General features: G+C 40.6%; 1 protein-coding gene across 2 annotated transcripts; it reads right to left on the minus strand.

Annotated features, from left to right (window-relative positions):
* Positions 1-982: 982 nt before the first annotated feature.
* synpo2la (synaptopodin 2-like a) lies at positions 983-19286 on the minus strand. Of its 2 annotated transcripts, none has more exons than XM_062059576.1 (4): positions 19104-19286; positions 6221-6372; positions 5423-6132; positions 983-4940 (listed from the first exon to the last, which is right to left on the minus strand). In XM_062059576.1, exons 1-4 carry the CDS (start codon positions 19185-19187, stop codon positions 2407-2409), a joined length of 3480 nt encoding a protein of 1159 aa, XP_061915560.1. In that variant the 5' UTR covers positions 19188-19286; the 3' UTR covers positions 983-2406. The 2 variants fall into 2 exon arrangements, with proteins under 2 accessions (XP_061915560.1, XP_061915559.1); XM_062059575.1 differs by lacking the exon at positions 19104-19286 and adding an exon at positions 8562-8943.
* Positions 19287-20450: the final 1164 nt, after the last annotated feature.

The following is a 20450-nucleotide window of genomic DNA, read 5'->3' on the forward strand; positions in this document are numbered from 1 at the left end:
TAAAATAGATAATATCTAGTCCAGCGTTTACCCCGCATTTTGGCCGAGAGCTTGCCTGGGATAGGCTCCAGCATGCCGGTGGTATACAAAATGGATTGATGGCTAGATAGAATACATAATAATAATAATGATGATTCTAAATAATAACAAAATAATCTATACTAATCATGTCTTTTGATACTTTCCTTTATACATTGTACTGTTCATCTTATTAATCCTGTTATTTGTATTTTAATTTTATATTAATGTCCATTGTTTTCGCCATACACACTGTACTCTATGACTGTTGATATTCCCAACAATATATTGAGTACCCTGTAACTATGGAGGACGTGACCAAGTACTGAAGTACTGACTATTCTTTACTAACAAGCTATAACTCAAAACACCACACAGAAATTCATAATTGATTGGAGGACTTGATCAAATACATTTCTGGACGGTCAGAATGAAAATATTGTTTGTTTCTGCATCATCATTTTAATTTACTACATGTGTTTACTATGCACTTTTTTTTTTTAAAACTCTCAACAACTATTAAACTTTAGAGTATCAAAGTATTCAAACAAATATTTTTTAAGTGTACAAATATTACAGTATGTTTTACATTACAAATACTTGTGAAGGTTATACTGTATTTAAAAAAAAATATATATATATATACAGTATATGTATGTATATATATATATATGTATTATTCTATTTTTTAACAATATGATATATATATATATATATATATATATATATATATATATATATATATATACACACACACACAGTATATATACATCCATCCATCCACAGTATATATACATTTGTTGTTAAAAAATAGAATAATGTATAACATATTTGAGGGATGTATTTTAACCAGCTCTATACTTCACAATGCGTGTACTGTCTTGCGTACTGTAAGTTCAGGTAAAATAGTAGTATTGCCTAGTGAGCAGCAGGTGGCAGTATAGAACCAGACATAAGAGACAAGTTTAGAGCACAGATCTATTTTTATTTATCTAAAATCATCAGATTGTATTTTAAATATTAACATCTTCACACATGTTCTCAGTATCCAGACACATGGTCATTATCAAACTTAACACCTGCAGTTCCACAAACAATTTGCAGGCTCGGCATCACCAATGCAAGGGGGTACCTGGAACTTGAAATACTGTATATAATTTAGTATAGTAATAAATAACAAAAGTATAACTTAGGTAAAATAGCCACATTCAATTAAAGGTGGATATCACAAAAATCTACATTTTCAAATTGCAAGCGTTATAAAATGAAAAACACACAGACCACAGTGCATCAACATTTCCTCATTTTTACCATCTAATCTAATCTCTAATCCTGGTCCTTTCTTATAATCCTTCTTTAAATTCTAGCCTGTGGATTTTCATTACTTTAACAATTCCACTTTGTATCTTGCATCCAAAACAATGATCATAATCCTTTCACTTGTAGTGATGATTATTGACCCCATTCATCTATCTAGCCCATTGTTATCTTACCTTTCCACAGCCTCTTTGTATCATAAACCCTTCTTCGAAATACTGGGTGCCTCGATTTAAACCATCCTCATTTTGCACAACTTTGTATTAAATCAACAAAACAAAAAATACAATCTTTCCTCAATGTTATTTGTTTGATACAATATCACTCTAATACACATATCTGAGAAGATCCCAGTAGCATGAAGTTCCTGCTGCACCATTCCTGTTTTTGGAAGCTGACAAATATACAATCAGTACTTAGCAAGGATCTCTACTTTCATGTGAGAATGGTGCTTGCAAATATTCTCATCCACCAAAGTCATTTTATCCACTGGGCATTGAAACGATCGCAACCGGATTGTTCGGATTGCTGTAGAAAGTTTGTCTTATATTTCGAACACAATCTGAACAGTCCAATCATGTAAGAATGCAATGTACATAAGGTGAATTCATACCTATATGCGACGAGATTAACCACAATGTTTAATTCTACAGTTGGTTTACAAATATGAATTACATTTACATTTTTTAATGCATTTCAACAACAGGGTCAAAGAGTTATCTTTATGATATTTTTTATTAGAAATACATCTGCAACAATCATACCTCCCTCAGGTGGAATATATAGCATCAAGTGTGGTAGTGGCACATTAATATAAGGATATGTGTGAATAAAGATATGTCAGCAAAGTAACTATAATTAACATAATATTGATTTATTTATCGTTTCTGCAATAGTCACCCCTATTTAAAAATCTGCTGAACCAGCAATCCCAAACCAAAAGCTTCTTAAACTATGTGTAATGTTGCTCACCTATTTAAAACAAACACCACCCCTTCCAAAAAAGGTAATTACAACAATAGATGAATTGTCCATTGTAATGTCTAGGTGTTGTCGTGGTTTATTTCCTGTTTAAATAGCCCCGGGTCTCCACACATAGGGCTGTACACCTCCCTTGGTAGCAACAAAACGTGGTTTAGGTGCCTGAACCGCGTTGGCCTTGAAAGGAGGCAAGGGGGAAAGGATGCTGAGCTCAGGAGCGCTCTGGAACTGCTTGGCTGCCTGAAGTCCAGTGTTGTAGGAGACTGGACTGTAAGGTGCTGGTGCTGCAGGCCCCGGGTTTTGCAGAGGCATGGCAGATAATTTTGGAAGGCTGGGAAATCCAGCCATTTGGGAGGAAAGTGAAGCTCTGGGAGGGTCCCTGAATAGGGCTGGTGCTATGTTGGTGTCTGGCATTGGACCAGGAGGTGGAGTGCTCATGTCAGAGTGATTTATACGCTCTCCGAGGCTAGTGGCCGAGCGGGGTGCAAGGACTTTAGGAGCGAGTGATGGAGCAGACATAGGGGTCGGTGTTGAGAATCGCTTTATCTCATAGGTACGAGCTGTTTTCACTGGTATTTGCTTAGGTGAAGTTAGCGAGCTTCCCACCATCGTAGTATAATGGCCATGCCTCTGATCCTGGAAAGATGGACCAGCTGATAAATTACCAGCACTTCCACTGTAGTTGAACATGGCAGAGTTTAGCTGGTAGGGCTGTCTTCTCATGAAATCCAGAACTTTTATACCCTCTTTTTGGGAGCCTACTTTACCTTTGCTCCCTGGCTTGGCCACGTTCCTTTGAGGCCCTACAGGGATTGAGGGGGCCAGAAGTGGGTTGTACCCAATGGGTGGAGGGGCACGAACATTGGGGGAGTATTTCCATTGGGAAGGAATGGAGGGGTTGGAGGAATAGTCAATGTGTTGAGCAGCAGTATTAAAGGCCATATCTTGCTGGTAAGGGGTTTCTGGTGGTGTGTCCATGGCATACATACCCATGCGACTCTGTCTGCGAGCAAAAAGCTGAGCTCCCTTACCACCTGCTTGGATAATCTGTGGGGCCTCATGCGTAACTTGAGGTTTAGGTGCTACTGGTGGAGGTATCCTCCCTGCAGCAACCTCAGAACTGCTTCCGTCCAGCACACTATCATAGAAAGCTTCCGAGAATGGTTGAGCATATTTCTGCTGAGTGGTTCGGTCATCAAGGTTCTGCACCATAGACAGCAGTTCAGGATTCGGTGAGTTTTTCTTGACCTCTGGTACAGTAAACATAGGCTTTGGTTTTCCACCGCGACGCCGAGCCTCAAGTAAGATTCCTGTACGACCTCCTAGACCAGGAACAGAGGTTGGTGCTACAGTTTCAGGGTCTGAAACGATGGAAACTGGAAGTACAGATGTCATGGAAATTTGAGGTGGTGGTTGAAGAGTAACTGGTACAACTGGAGGAACCAGTGCAACTGTATGAATTGCACTGGGAATTTGAGATATAGGAGGAGTCCAAGCTGAAACCGTTGGTTGTGGTGGAGCTGGGGGCAATGACCGTATGGGGATTGGAGGCGCTGTTACATACTGAACTGGATAAGACACAGTTTTCTGTTGAGCTGTTTGTGATGCATCCACCGAAGAGGTAAAGGCCAAAGGGTTTAGGATGACACGAGCCTCTGCTGTATCAGTTACAGGACCAGAAGATTTAGCAGGGACAGGAGGACCAGGAGATAACTGAAACATTACTGACGTAGCATTAATAGCCTGCTCTGGGACAGTGGAAAATTGTGGTGGCACAGCAGCTGCAGAGGTTGGTCGCTGGTTTATCTTAATAGCATGTGGTTTGAATGTCACAGGAGCAGTTGCAGCCCGTAGAGCAATGAAGCCAGGTGTAAAAGGACGAGCAGTTCTATTGAGAACATGACTGGAAGGTACTTCTGGTATGGACATTTCTTTTGGTGGTATATTGCCAGTGATGGTATTCACAGCTGGATATGATGTCATCATGCTAACAGTACCACCTGCAGCCTGGGGTAGGTCACCATTAGGCATGCTGTAAGTTGCAACAGAAACTTGATTTGTGGTTTGGGATACCTCTTGATGTAGAAGCGGCTGCATCTGCATGTGTATGTCTGGATGAAACATCTGAGCTTGCTCCATGACAGACTGTTGGGTAGCCTGAGAATGTGTTGCCTCCACTTTCCTTGCATGCTCAGCAGCCCTTTTTCTTTGCTGTTCAAACAGCTGTGCCCCCTTCCCTGCAGTGGCATTCAAACCTGGACTTGGCACATCTCCTTCCTCATTCCTACGGCCCTCTACACCAGCAGTTGCTCTCTTCTCCAGCACATTCAAATAGTCACTATCCCATGTGGGGTCAGGAACTGCCGAAAAGCCCTCTTCATCAAATTCTGATTCACTGCCAAGTAGAGCTCCATCTTCTTCCTGTGAGTCCTGACACTGATCCTCATCTACACTTCCAAAGCTTGTGAGGGTATACTTCTTGGAGCGCTGACGCCTTTTCTTAAACATCAGCACCCCTTTGGAGTGAGGGTTAGGAGCGTCTGTCAATAGAGATGCAATAGTTCTGCATCTGCTTTTGGCTTCCTTTACATGTTTGTCCTGTGGATTATCTCCTCGGTTGAGCTCTGCAGGGTATACAAGCCACAGCTATTAGGATTAACTCATATTAGACCGTTAATTACACAAACTAAATTAATTACGTCAGGTACGTATGCATCTTGTGAACAGTGCACATTTAGTTTTTTGAGATATGATTGCAGGCACATTAGTAGACTCTATACAGCAGCAAGATCATCATATTTCTGAGGTCATTATACAAACCTGTCCCAAATGTCATGCCTTAACAGCTATCAATCTTCTACTCTGCTACAGTAGCACTTCAGAAAAAAATTCCAGGCAAGCCTTAAGCTTCTCACATTAGTGGTTGTGAATGATGAATCTGTGAGTCATTTAATGTATGTGCAAGCCTGTGTAAAGTTGTGGATTAGGCAAGCGGAACAACATAACCATTAGGGTTAAATCATTTGATTCACTGCAGACAATTTTGTGAATTTACACTGTAGGAATGTATCTGTTTGATGGGGTATCCACAATTAGCTGTACTTACTGGCTTGCTTGGCTTTCTCCATGTAGGTTGTTGTGAGTTCCTCATCAACTGGTTTATTGACAGGACCCACCATAGGCACAAGCTGACTGCGGGATCCCAGCATCATTGCCTCCTTTGCCCTCTCGGGAGATACCAGCGGCACATTAGCAAGCTCAGGGAAGTCCTCCTCCTGCTCTCCGTCTCGAGGCCCCTGGTCGTCTGCTGATGAGATGATGGAAGAAGTCTCAGTAGATGTCTGGGAGGACCACATGCCTGGACCAGGTGGCTGGTAAATCACTTCCCTTCGTGCCACCCCCGGAAGCCCGCCGTCTCCACCTCCTCCACGTCCATCTGACAAACTTGAGTACACACGTGCATCTGGAGCGCTGTCATAGCCACTCAACTCCGATGTCTCCCCGCCCTCAGGGGGGGTCCTCCCTAATGGTTTTGCTGTGTTTGAGTTGTTGGGACTGCGTCGTTTTGGTCTCCGTTGCCTTTCATAGCCCGCCACATCTGCGTCGCTGTCAGTCTCTCCATAGTAAGCCTCGCTACCAGGTGGAGATGTTAGTCCGCTGGTTAGGGAGGAGCGGCTACGGTGGATCTCACGGATGGGCGCTTGGTGATGAAGGTCAGCGGGCGACAGGGCCTGCAGGGAAGCATGATACTCCTTGTCGATGCGGGGAGACGGGGCGCGGGTGACAAGCACAACGGATTGAAATCCGGGAGGTACTCTACAAGCAGTAAGAGTTAACTTTTCAATAACAGAACTTTACATCGTAGAATAAATGAAAAAGCTTCATCATTTTGTTCTTCCCTGACCTTTTGATACGGATGTGTAGTGTCCCTGGAGAGCTGTCTATGAGGTTCATAGCCTGGGCGTGGGATAGCGATTCACATGGCTGTTCGTTGATGGACAACAGCTCATCCAACTCCCTCAGTCCTGCTCTGCAGGCTTTGCTGCGCTTACGTACCTAAAGAAACAAACATGAAGATCAAAGTCAGGTTTCCTGTCCCTGGTGTGTATCTTTCAAGGTCAAGGAATGCATGCTCTGTGTTCTAAACATTGCATTTAATCACGCAACAAGGACACAGTGTTCCAGCTTAGCACACACTGACAGGTGTCATTGTATTGAGCCAATCAAGGTTTTATTTCCTTCACGTGTCAGTGGTTACAGTGGTATGGCTCATCAGTGGATCTCCACTATTATTAAATGTGTGGATTTTTCTTGACAGCTAGTCTTGTTGTGAACATATGCCACACGTTGCTCCTCAAGTGGGACACTCATACACACTTAAACAGGCAAAAGCCTGCCAGCAGCCGTCTTCATTTGGAGCTCTGCTATTTGCGCTCGTGGTCTGTCAGAACCATGGCGTTGTGCCTGCCGTAAAGTGCCTCAGGTCTGATACAAACTATGTCTGTAGGCCCCCTAATAAATTCTAAAACTCAATATTTTTGTCAAGTAAGAAAAGCATTATAAAATATTGCCATGACACTACTCTTGATTTTAGATTTGCACTAGTCAACTCTTTTTTTTTTTTTTTTTAGCTATTCCTGTTAACCTGCAATGCAACTCCGCATCCACATTTACGAGAGTCTTTCAAAGTGTTCTTCTTGTGATATAAGATATTAGTTATTCATGCAGTCACCTTGTTTACAAAGCGTAACAGTTCCAATACCCGTACATGCGCCCACACACTTCACACACACACACACAAACACACACACACACACAGACACACACACACACACACACACAGCATCGCCACTGGTACTGAAATACTCCACCACTCATAAATGAACACACAAACAAGCACAGCCACAGATCTACAAGCACAAACCCAATGCTGCCAAACCCCAAACTGTCAGACCTCATACACCTGTTGGCTAACATGACGTCTGACATGATTACGCTATCCTGTTCTCAGGGGTGAAGAAGCACGCTGTTTTAGATAGAAACAAAAACAGCTGTCCTTTGCTGTAAAGGTGATTTGGTTTGTCCTCGTCACTCAGGGTACAACCATGACATTGCCTGCATCTACATATTTTAATCTGTGACACAGTTATTGTAAACAAATGTCGATATTACTGTATTTGTCATCTGAACAATTTTATGCATGATTAGTAGATTTATGATTCTTTTAGGTAACTGGCTTCCCTTATACGAAAATGAGCGAGTCCCTCCTCATAAAGCTCCATATTGAGGACGGCAAGTACAAACTGTGTGAGGTGGATTTTTTAGCACTGAACTGAAAGACACACCCTGGCTAACCCTGTGACCTGCTGCGACTTGGCCAAAAATAGATGCCTGCCTGGTCAACACTTTATAAAAGTGAGTTTAATTGTTGCGGGAATGAAGCTTTTGCAGCTCATGTCAAGGACACAAAAGATGTCATCAAAATGAACCCATGTAAAGTTTACTCAAACATTATTTTTTTTAAGTGCAGTATTCTGCAGTTGTTTTATCGCTACAGAGGTGCAGTGAATGATTGAAACTGGAAAGAAAATGTGACCAATCAACATATCCGGACTGTTTCATTGGAAAAATGGGAGAGGTTTATCATTTCGTTATATAAAAATATAGATTAGACCTAACACCTAACAGAAAAATATCCAAACGTGGCAAATTGTAAGATGACAGACGACTACAATGTTCGAGCTGACACTGATTTATTGCATGCCATGCTGCCATGATGCAGGTGTTTCCACATAAATAAATAAAAATCTGACCGGTTAAACGTGACAGTAAGGATTATAGTTTCAATGGCATGTTAACCCAAAGTTATGAACAAAATGTACATATTAATAGGACCACATATGACTTAATATCTTCACTACAATGTCGACACTGACCACAGTTTAAACAAATAGTTATATTTCATTTTATATTTATATTGTCATAGATAATCATTATTTTTTGTTGAAGGGACTATGTGTTTGGGAATGTGTTGAACAACATTCCCATTTAAATTTTAAGTTTAAAGGTCACATAATGAATCAGTGCTTAGCCTAAATGCTAATCTCATTCCTGCATTGTGGTGGCCAAGCTCATTTATTCAAACTGCACTTTCCTTAAACACTATTCTATTCACAAACCCTAAAATATTGGTTGCAGCTGAATGTTTAACATCATCATTTAACCGACTCAGAAGCCCATCTTACCTTAGCCACCTGGAGTGGTCTGTGATGTTCCGCACCACCCTGGAGACGGAAGCCCCATGGCGCTCCACCAGACAATGTAATCAACACTTCCTCTGCAACCATTGTAAAGCCGTCTTACTTTCTCTTTTTTTACTTTTTTCGAGCTATTCTTCTTCTTGCATATCCTCCGGCTCTTTGTGTTTTTAATGTTTTTGCCTGGGGGCCCTCAATGCCTTGGCCAATGGTCAGCAGTCAGGGCCCCCCTGTACAAGCTCTGACCGGCGCTTTGCCTGCTTCACTGTTCGAGCTCTGAAGTCCAGCCCCGAGGCCGATGCTCACACCTGAAAACACACACACACATACACACTTCTGTGCACCCACCCATGCCTACTGTGGGCCAACACTCAAGGCCAAGGGAGCAGGAGGGAGGTATAGGCTGGGAGGGAGATCTGCTTACACGGAGGAATGCCTGCCCCAAATGAGGGAGGGGCGGTTCTAACACTCACACTTGTCCTGTCACTCAGACCTGTGGCACTGAACTGCTGATAGCCCTTCCAAAAATAGGACACCGCAACCTCTGCTCATCTGGAGACTAAGAAAAGTGAGCACTCAGAACATCAAAATATACTCCCTTTTATAGAATAAATATCCATAAGTTTAATCACCCGTGTAGATTTGAGCAAACATGTCAAGTTTGGATATCATTTGTATTCATCAGCTCATTCATTACTTGTTGTGGCCATGAAGGCCTCTGCGGCATCTAGTCCTCATGTGTATGACGACATTCTCGGCTGTCATCATTGAGCTTTTGGTATAAATACAGGATGAACAGCCCACATGGCTACATTCAAATGTGTCCAAAGTTAGGATTCCTAAGTAATTAGTAAATGGCATACAGATGGATTGTATATTAAACCAATTCACAAGTGGCATGTGATGACAGTAAAGCCATTAAGATGTAAATGTACTTCATTTTGTGTAGAGTTAGCTATATGGATTTATCCTACAACCCATTTACATTTTAGCCTGAGTACATTCGTGTTGAGTGTGGTTGCAGCTGTAGAGAAGCTAAGGATGTTGCTAAAGTCTCAGGACAGAACCCTAACATTAGAAACATGTTCAATATCACAAATACTAACCTCAGTAAAGATATTGATCATCAAACTAAATAGAACTAACCTTGTACTAAATAGTTTCCGAAGGAATTTGGAATAAAGTTTGCAACAGTGGTTCTACATCTTTTATAACTGCTGTGACTCCAGATGCAAATAGTAATGAATGCAGCACATACAACCAACATATTATAAACAGCCATATTGCAATGGAGTTTCTCATTGTTTCCATCGTTCTCTTGTTCTCTCCAACCTTGTCACACAGTATTGTACCTTATGCCACTGTATTGAAAATCAAATCACATACTAACACACTGCAAACATTGTATCCCAGGCAACACACAGTAGGGACACGTAAACATTGTCGAATCATGCTGTATTTTCCTCTGGGGCACGGACTGGCCTTTAAACTGTTTGAAATAGGCTGGATTCCCCCTGCACCGGCGCTAATATGAACGCTTCTGGAGGTTACAAATCATAGCTGCATGCTACCCTTGGCAGCTTGGCTCTGCAGCTGTCTTCAGATCTCAGGATAGTAACTAAGCTCAGCCCTGGGTCAGACACTCAAGAAGAAATGTCACCCGGTTTTTCCCGGGACGATCTCAGATCTGTAAAGTTAAAAGCATGTTCTACCTTACACAGATATAACTGATGCAGATTATAAGATCTGCTATTACACCGGGGATAGTAGGGACAGATATATCAAGGACGACTGTGAGGTTTTTCAGATCAGTCATGCTAATGCCTCCCTCTTGTGGCAGTACATTGGGCAGTTGTTGTTGTTTTACAGTGTTTTGTCTCTATTGCTATTACATATTCCGTCAGTCTACCCCAGGGCAGCTGTGGCTACGAAAGTAGCTTACCACCACCAGGTGTGAATGAATGATGGGTTTTTAACATGTAAAGCGACTTTGGGTACTTAGAAAAGCGCTATATAAATCCCAGGTATTATTATTATATAACACAATGATTAAGCGCTCATCCAATGGTTAATATGGGTGTTGTCTATTGCGATATGTATAGTACATTATGGACGCACCACTATAGTAAAACAGATTTTCAGCCTTTTTAGAAAGGTAAATGGTCTGTATTTACAGTATATAGCGCTTTATTACAGCTGCAATGATGCCCAAAGCACTTTACATTATACATCACATTCACCCATTCACACACACATTCACACACTGATGGCAAAATACACTACAATAAGCTAGTTTAAATCAAACTTTGCTTTATACGGCGTGGCGAAGTTGGTAGAGTGGCTGTGCCAGCAATCGGAGTGTTGCTGGTTACTGGGGTTCAATCCCCACCTTCTACCTTCCTAGTCACGTCCGTTGTGTCCTTGGGCAAGACACTTCACCCTTGCTCCTGATGGCTGCTGGTTAGCGCCTTGCATGGCAGCTCCCGCCATCAGTGTGTGAATGTGTGTGTGAATGGGTAAATGTGGAAATAGTGTCAAAGCGCTTTGAGTACCTTGAAGGTAGAAAAGCGCTATACAAGTATAACCCATTTATCATTTATTATTTATATCCGAGTGCACACAAAACCTTTGCATGCCCTTTTAAGAGACACGTTTCACACGACGCTCTGGAAGTCTTACATTTTCAAAATGTCAAATTAGAAAGGTTGTGTTTCCATCAGAAAATATAATGCTGGCACTTTGCTATAACTGTAGCTTTTTTTTTTTACTGACATTCAAGCAATATTTAGTTCAAACTTTAGAGGTAGGAATCTTTGAGCAGCTCACGATTCGATTAAAAATCGATTATTGATGCATCTCTAATTTATATACAATGATGCAATTTCTTTTAGTTTCAAATAAGCGTTTATCACTTGCAACAAAAAACAACAACAGCCTGTTTGTAATACGTAACAGTTGGATTAATTCCCACATTTATTAAATAAATGGAAATGTGTGTAAAACTGGAACGTAAGTGCCCTAAAATAAAGGAGCTGCTCGGTAAGGTGGCTCATTGCAGTCAGCCAGTCTGCATGACTTTATTCACAGTAAATAAATCGATTATTGATTAACGTTTACTAATCGATTTTATAACCGGCCATGTTCTAATTGCCATGCATCTAAAAATCTATTATTTCCCCTATTTCAACTATGCATTCTTTACAATATTACCAATTATTAATATTACATTTATTTTACATTACATTGTACTGTATAATTTCTGTAATAGATTTTTTCTGGACATACTGTATAAACATTGAACCGTCATTTTTTCATATCCATCTGTATGCATTATTACTTTAATCCCCATGATGGCGCTCTCCACTGGCCTTATGACCACCTTACATGCATGCCCTTCCAGATTGGGTTTGTGCCATTCCTTTAATTTTTGATGAGTCATATCCAACACTCTTCTCTATAGAATAAAAATAGCGCTTTGAAAGACATTAACTGAAAGTCTTTAGCTTTGACACCAATGTTCCCTGCATCCATTCTTTAGTGTTGTGTGCTATAACCACTCTTTGGTTTGAAAGATACATTTAGATTGGGCCATCATGGCCAATTTCCTAAGTTTTCATAAGGGGCTAAACCGATTAATCACGACTCAATTCGATTTGCACTTCAATATTGAAAATGCCTCAACTCCGTTACAAAATACAAATATACATATTTTTTCTTTTTTTAATCATAAACAGGCCTTCACTGCAGTCTTGTAAGTTAAACAGTAAGCTTGATTTGTAAACAAGACTGTCTCAAGTCTCAAAGGTGCATTTTTGAAATAAAAAAAGGAATTTCAAGTGAAAGTGTGCTTGTATTGCAACAATCCATCACTGCTAATTGCATTAGGGCAGTGGTGTCAAAGTCAAGGCCCGCGGACCAGATCCAGCCCGCAAATTAATTATCTATGGCCCCCGGGAGGACATTTGATTAGTATTAGAACCGGCCCGCAGGCCACAGCTGCCTACTGCTGTTTTGCACGCACCAATACTCCATCAGTGTTGGTGCTAGGAATTTTCAAAATGGCATTAAGTCATAAAAATGGGGTCCCAGAGTAAATTTTTGGGGTCCCACTTTTTGGTAACCGTTTTGAAAACAAATGATAAATGTATGCATTACCCTGTTATATCTCACATTCTATATTGTGTTTTGGAAAACGATTGTCAAAAACTTTACTTGATTCATTAAAAAAAATAATACAAAAGAAAACAAATTTTTATGCACATGAAAATTTATTCAGTTATAAACATTCATTCACTTTCTTCTTTCCGTCATGGATCTAAACTTTACCGCTGCCGGTATTTTTTTCTATATTTTTATTGTAATATTTTCAGAATGTGTTTGTTCTATTTTTGGCCAAAGTAAGTCAAAGAAAACAATCTGAAGTTGTCTTTATTTTTTAGATTTAATGCCATGATTTTAATAGTCCGGCACAGATTTTCCTCCATGCGGCCCCTGAGCTAAAATGAGTTTGACACCTTTGCATTAGGGTACTGTTTCTTCAAGTGCAAAGTAAAAAAACAAAAAAACAATTTTCACCACGTCAGCGGTTTCTTACAAGATTCTCAGTCACAAATGTAATAAATCAAAATAACAGTTTCATTTAGACGTTTACGTTGCATCATTATAACGTTCAAGCACCTGAACAAGCCGCTTGAAGCCGTGAGTGAGACCTCAATCCTTGCCAAGTTTTGATGGCCTCTTTTTCTGTATTTTCTTGGCCCGCGGATAATTGGGTGGTAATGCTGGTAAGTTCCTCAGTTTCTTTTGTTTTGCCCCCGATGGCTTGTTGTTGGAAGCAAGCTAACATTAGCATAGTGTGATACCACTGCTGCTGCTGCTTCACACACAAGAATACCAGGGGGCTAGGTCGATTGATATCTGTCAGAGGTGGGACCAAGTCATTGCTTTGCAAGTCACAAGTAAGTCTCAAGTCTTTGCCCTCAAGTCTCGAGTCAAGACAGGCAAGTCCCGAGTCAAGTCCAAAGTCAAGACTGGAAAGTCTCAAGTCAAGTCCCAAGTCCTGCATTTTGAATTTCGAGTCCTTTTAACCACAGACTAATATATTTACACATATTGTGTATGCTTTCAAAACGCTGTATTTATTTATTAAAACAAGTGCATTTGAAATTGCAGGGGAAAAAAATAGTGCTGACATTGCACTTCATAATAGCACTATTATCCAGTCATTTTAAACATTTAACTCGTTCCTTTACAGAATAAACACATTTGAAAAAACAAGTGCAACTGTACTTATTTGCACAAAAGTGTTAACATCGTATTTCCATGGCATATTGCATTGTAACTAGTTCCACAGCAGTTTCTATCCTGTTCTTACTTTATCTCATTGATCTCATGTCATACTGTATGTGTGTTTATGTGTGCGTACACATGAAAAACATAACAAAAACATGAACAAAACAATGAACAGAGTTGTACTTTTTAGATGTCAGGGCCCTTTGCAATATGTACACATTCTTAATATAGTATACATTTTAACTGACCTTTATTTGACTATGTTTGTCTTTTTGTAGGTGGCTAAAATATGCGGTGCTGCTGACCGCCGTCTAACGTTACGTTACTGTGGTTGATACATTGACTAACGTAACGTTATGTATAGGTACCTCATGCAACCCTGCTTAACAAAAATCACTTGACAAAAAGTATGAATAAGGTAGCGAACTGCAGTGGACGCAACAGATTGCCGTGTTTGCAATGACGTTATAACCATAGACATCTTTATAAGTAGAAGCAGCATTGGTTGCTGTGACGCGAGCAATTTGGCCGCCATCTTGAAGTGGTGATGAGGAACCGGCGAGCAGCCTAAACTGACAGTTGACAGGTAGAAAACAAAGAAGGTGTTCAGCGTTTTCCTGCTCAAATGAGCGGACTGTTGAAAATAGGAATCGGGGGATTACTTTTCACAAGTAAGATTTAACATTAATGTACTATTGGTTGTATTTTATGAAAATAATATTACCACAGAGTTGAGAAGGAGCAAAGATCTTTAATATTTGTATGTGAAAATCCCAAAGAAATCTTCTGGGGGAGGATGACGCCCCTACAGGGGTTTGGTTTACAAACTTTCAGCCCCACCCAAAACAAAATTCACCAGCCGCCACTGATTATGATGCATTCTCATTTTAGGCAAAATATAAGACAATACTTTCTTAACAGTATAATTGTAACCAGGAATAAGTCTTCAAGCAACAATATTCAAATACTAACATTGTTGGGTAAGACACAATTTGGTTTTATTCTGAATCTAGTGGAACAGATAGGTGGTTTTAGCTGATATAAAGACTTTCAGGTGTTTATATATGTTTATGTTGAAGTATTTGGCAGACGCTTTTATCCAAAGCGACATACAAAAAAAATACATATAAAACAATGACTGTAAACATGATCATTTAAGGGAAGAATGTAATAGAAAATATCAATACAAAGTGTCAAGACAGAATAAACTCTCTGCTGCTGCAGCAGCAACAGAGATACAGTCTATAGGATATATAGATATCTAATGTATTCATACATTGTTTATGTAGGATATACGCATGTATATATAACCTAATCATATTGTTTCTTCAATTCAAAAATAGCTGACCGTTTTTTTCCCCCTTCTCTGGGATTATATTCCCAGTTTTGATCTCGGACGTCTGGTCACTTGTAGCGTATAGGCGAGGGCGGACCTACGTCACTTCCGCCGACCAATCCCATAGCAACCAGACTGGCGTTGAAAACAAACCGTCGCCATTACTCTTTAACCTGTCGACCTACGCTGATTAAACCCGTCATTCTGCCTCCAAAATGCCGAAAAACTGTGTTGTTTTTGGTCGTGCTAACCACAACAGGAAACAGGGAAAACAAAGGTCGTATTTTGTTCTGCCAAAGCGTGATAAAATCCCACAGAGACGAGACAAATGGCTCGCAGCTTTACACCGGGAAAACGAGAACGGTTCTCCACTCTGGGTTTATTGTTTTTTAAAAACCCAACTGTTAAGTGCAAATTTAAACGAAACCGGTTTTCGAAAATAGCCTATACAGGCTATAGACTATAAAGTATATACCGCATGTTATTTTTGTACAACAACAACTTCAGCTGTCGAACGTTATAAGGTACAAATTCAACAAGTACAACATTAGCACGGACGGTATAGCCAAGTTGTGGTTAAGAAGGTGGATTTTTGTTCCTTATATTTACCAGAAACGAAGTGATCCGAACACACGACCCGGGACTTTGGGGGACTCCAGTGAGAACAGCTGGAGGCGTGTCTTAATGAGATTAAACAATGGATGTCCGCTAACTTTTTGCAACTCAACGCTAAGAAAACGGAAATGCTGATTATCGGTCCTGCTCAACACCGACATCTATTTAATAATACCACCTTAACATTTGACAACCAAACAATTAAACAAGGTGACTCTGTAAAGAATCTGGGTATTATCTTCCACCCAACTCTCTCGTTTGAGTCGCACATTAAGAGTGTTACTAAAACGGCCTTCTTTCATTACCGTAATATCGCTAAAATTCGTCCCATTCTGTCCACAAGCGATGCTGAGATCATTATCCATGCGTTCGTTACATCTCGTCTCGATTACTGTAACGTTTTATTTTCGGGCCTCCCTATGTCTAGCATTAAAAGATTACAGATCGTACAAAATGCGGCTGCTAGACTTTTGACAAAAACAAGAAAGTTTGATCATATTACGCCTATACTGTATATACCTTTATATACATATATATATATACCTATACTGGCTCACTTGCACTGGCTTCCTGTGCACCTAAGATGCGACTTTAAAGGCCTACTGAAATGAATTTTTTTTATTTAAACGGGGATAGCAGATCTATTCTATGTGTCATACTTGATCATTTCGCGATATTGCCATATTTTTGCTGAAAGGATTTAGTATAGAACAACGACGATAAAGATTGCAACTTTTGGTATCTGATAAAAAAAAGGCTTGCCCCTACCGGAAGTAGCGTGACGTAGTCAGTTGAACATATACGCAAAGTTCCCTATTGTTTACAATGATGGCCGCATGAAGTGAGAGAGATTCGGACCGAGAAAGCGACAATTTCCCCATTAATTTGAGCGAGGATGAAAGATTTGTGGATGAGTAAAGTGCAAGTGAAGGACTAGTGGGGAGTTGAAGCTATTCAGATAGGGAAGATGCTGTGAGAGCCGGGGGTGACCTGATATTCAGCTGGGAATGACTACAACAGTAAATAAACACAAGACATATATATACTCTATTAGCCACAACACAACCAGGCTTATATTTAATATGCCACAAATTAATCCTGCATAATAACACCTGCGTGTTTGTTATGCTAGCTCCTAGCTCCTCTGCTAGCTCCTAGCTCCATAGAACACGCCAATACAATTCAAACACCTGATCAACACACACAATCACTCAGCCCAAAAGACCGTTCACCTAACCCAAGGTTCATAAAGCTTATATATTTTTAAAAAGTTACGTACATACGCAAAAAAAAGCCAAAGCTGCATACTCACAGTAGCACGTCTGCGTCTTTGTCATCCAAATCAAAGTAATCCTGGTAAGAGTCTGTGTTGTCCCAGTTCTCTACAGGCGTCTGTGTATCCAAATCAAAAGTCCTCCTGGTTAGAGTCTCTGTTATCCGAGTTCTTCCATCTTGACTGCATCTTTCGGGAATGTAAACAAAGAAGCGCCGGCTGTGTACTGTTGTGGCTGACTACGTTTGAAAAATACGTCCATTTCGCACCGACAACTTTCTTCTTTGCTTGCTCAGCTTCCTTCTCCATAATGCAATGAACATGATTGAAACAGATTCACGAACACAGATGTCCAGAATACTGTGGAATTATGAAATGAAAACAGAGCTTTTTCGTATCGGCTTCAATGTGGAAGGCATACCCGTGTTCGCCGGGCTACGTCACGCGCATACGTCATCCTCAGAGGCGTTTCGAACCGGAAGTTTAGCGGCAAATTTAAAATGTCACTTTATAAGTTAACCCGGCCGTATTGGCATGTGTTATAATGTTAAGATTTCATCATTGATATATAAACTATCAGACTGCGTGGTCGGTAGTAGTGGGTTTCAGTAGGCCTTTAAAGTTTTACTACTTACGTATAAAATACTACACGGTCAAGCTCCTGCCTATCTTGACGATTGTATTGTACCATATGTCCCGGCAAGAAATCTGCGTTCAAAGAACTCCGGCTTATTAGTGATTCCCAGAGCCCAAAAAAAGTCTGCGGGCTATAGAGCGTTTTCTATTTGGGCTCCAATACTATGGAATGCCCTCCCGGTAAAAGTTAGAGATGCTACCTCAGTAGAAGCATTTAAGTCTCATCTTAAAACTCATTTGTATACTCTAGCCTTTAAATAGACTCCCTTTTTAGACCAGTTGATCTGCCGTTTCTTTTCTTTTCTTTTCTACTCTGCTCCCAACCCGGGGTGGACCGCTAGCCTGTCCATCAGATGGGGACATCTCTACGCTGCTGACCCGTCTCCACTCGGGATGGTTCCTGCTGGCCCCACTATGGACTGGACTTTCGCTGATGTGTTGGACTTTCACAATATTATGTCAGACCCACTCCACATCCATTGCTTTCGGTCTCCCCTAGATGGGGGGGGGGGGGGGGGGGGGGTTACCCACATATGCGGTCCTCTCCAAGGTTTCTCATAGTCATTCACATTGACGTCCCACTGGGGTGAGTTTTCCTTGCCCGTATGTGGGCTCTGTACCGAGGATGTCGTTGTGGCTTGTACAGCCCTTTGAGACACTTGTGATTTAGGGCTATATAAATAAACATTGATTGATTGATTGATTGATTGAACCGTCCTCGTTTTCCCGGTGTAAAGCTGCGAGCCATTTGTCTCGTCTCTGTGGGCTTTTATCACGCTTTGGCGGAACAAAATACGACCTTTGTTTTCCTTGTTCCAGTTGTGGTTAGCACAACCAAAAACAACACAGTTTTTCGGCATTTTGGAGGCAGAATGACGGGTTTAATCAGCGTAGGTCGACAGGTTAAAGAGTAATGGCAACGGTTTGTTTTCAACGCCAGTCTGGTTGCTATGGCTCGAAGAACCCGTATATAGCTCAGTTGCCCGGATGTCGGCCCTCACCTATAAGAATATTATATTACTGTTAAGCAAATTATGAATAATAAAACACGCCAAAACATGTGTCCTTTATCATAGCTACACGTATAACAAAAAAGTGCGTGAAAATGAGTGGTATTCAGTGAGGTAAGATGAATTAAATGCGCTGTTCATTGCTCCTGCCAAATGAATTGCACTGAGTGGAGCGGATCACCACTCCAAGATGGCGGCCCCGCGTCTCGTCTGCTCCAGTAGGCAGTAGTGCGCCATGCTGCGTACCCTTATAAGATGTCTATGGTTATAACGTTAGCAGTGAGTTTACAGCCTCACTGATTTAACTACACAGCAAATAAAAGTCATGTTACTTAGCTAAGAAACGTTATCTTACATTCAAAACTTACCCTTTTTTGTGCAACTTCAAATGTCGAACGAAGTTGGAAGTTGTTGCGTCTCCGTCTGTAATATTCAAACTGCGTGATTTGCATACGGCAATTCGTTTTTTGTTGACCAAGTCGTAGTTTTAATACCCGAACGAAATTAACTTTGGCATAATTGTTTCTCACTGCCGCATGGTTTGACAATTCTTCTTCATTGGTTGTCCTGCAATTTGATTGGCTGAATGCTGTGGGATGAAAACAACGTAGATCTAATTTGATTGGCTGTTGTACTGAGAGCACACCGGCTAGGGATGGGCGATACCACACTTTTAGGATTCGATACGATACCGATACCCTTTCTTGCATTTTCATCGATACCGATACCATTAATTTCTTATTGGCAATTTTTGTCAGTCAAAAATATTATTACTATTGTTATTATTTAAGACAAATCACAAGACAAATACAGACCATTTATACCACATTCATTATGGTCAATATATAATAAAAGTAAAATTAAAATAAATAACATAAATATGAAAAATAAATTAAATATAAACAAAAATATACGCATTTTCCCTTTTCTTATTTCTCAAAAAAAAGTATTGGTAGAAAAAGCTTAAAAAAACTATTATTCATAACAATGTTATGTTTCAAACCTCTTTGTGGAAGTAAACTTATAACACTTCTCTGAAGCAAAGTCAATAATTTCCTTGTCCAATAAACCTGCATACGAAAGACAGTTCCCTGAGAAAATGAACTTGGAAAAATTATCTACAAAAATGTCTGACACCATCACACCTTTAATGTACTCCAGATATGTCGTCACACGTCACACTTTACTGAAGTCTCAGATTGCTGTTCAGGAAAAGTAACAACGCTGTCGGCTGGCTGTGTGTGTGTGTGTGTGTGTGTGTGTGTGTGTGTGTGTGTGTGTGTGTGTGTGTGTGTGTGTGTGTGTGTGTGTGTGTGTGTGTGTGTGTGTGTGTGTGTGTGTGTGTGTGTGTGTGTGTGTTGCACGTTGACGACGCTCATTGGCTGTCTCCTGTCACGTGACTGGGCCAGCTCTATACTCTGCCAGGTACAGGTGTGTCCCAGCACATAGTAAGTTAAGTAAGTCATCAAAAACATCTGAAAGTGATGCTTGCACCCCCCACACGCCGTTTTTTGGTATATATCGATACTTTTTCAGAAAAGTGATGCCAAATGAGTAGCGTGTGAGTATCGATATATCGATACCACAGGATCGATACGCACATCCCTAGTACTGAGAGCACACCAGCTGACAGGAACAACACGCTGATAGACAGACAGACAAGTACAAAATGAAAGATACGGCGCGCTCCCAAATAACTTTTTAATCTTTGGGTT

This window comes from Entelurus aequoreus, linkage group LG09 (assembly GCF_033978785.1).
Source record: "Entelurus aequoreus isolate RoL-2023_Sb linkage group LG09, RoL_Eaeq_v1.1, whole genome shotgun sequence".
NCBI classification, from domain to species: Eukaryota; Metazoa; Chordata; class Actinopteri; order Syngnathiformes; family Syngnathidae; genus Entelurus; species Entelurus aequoreus.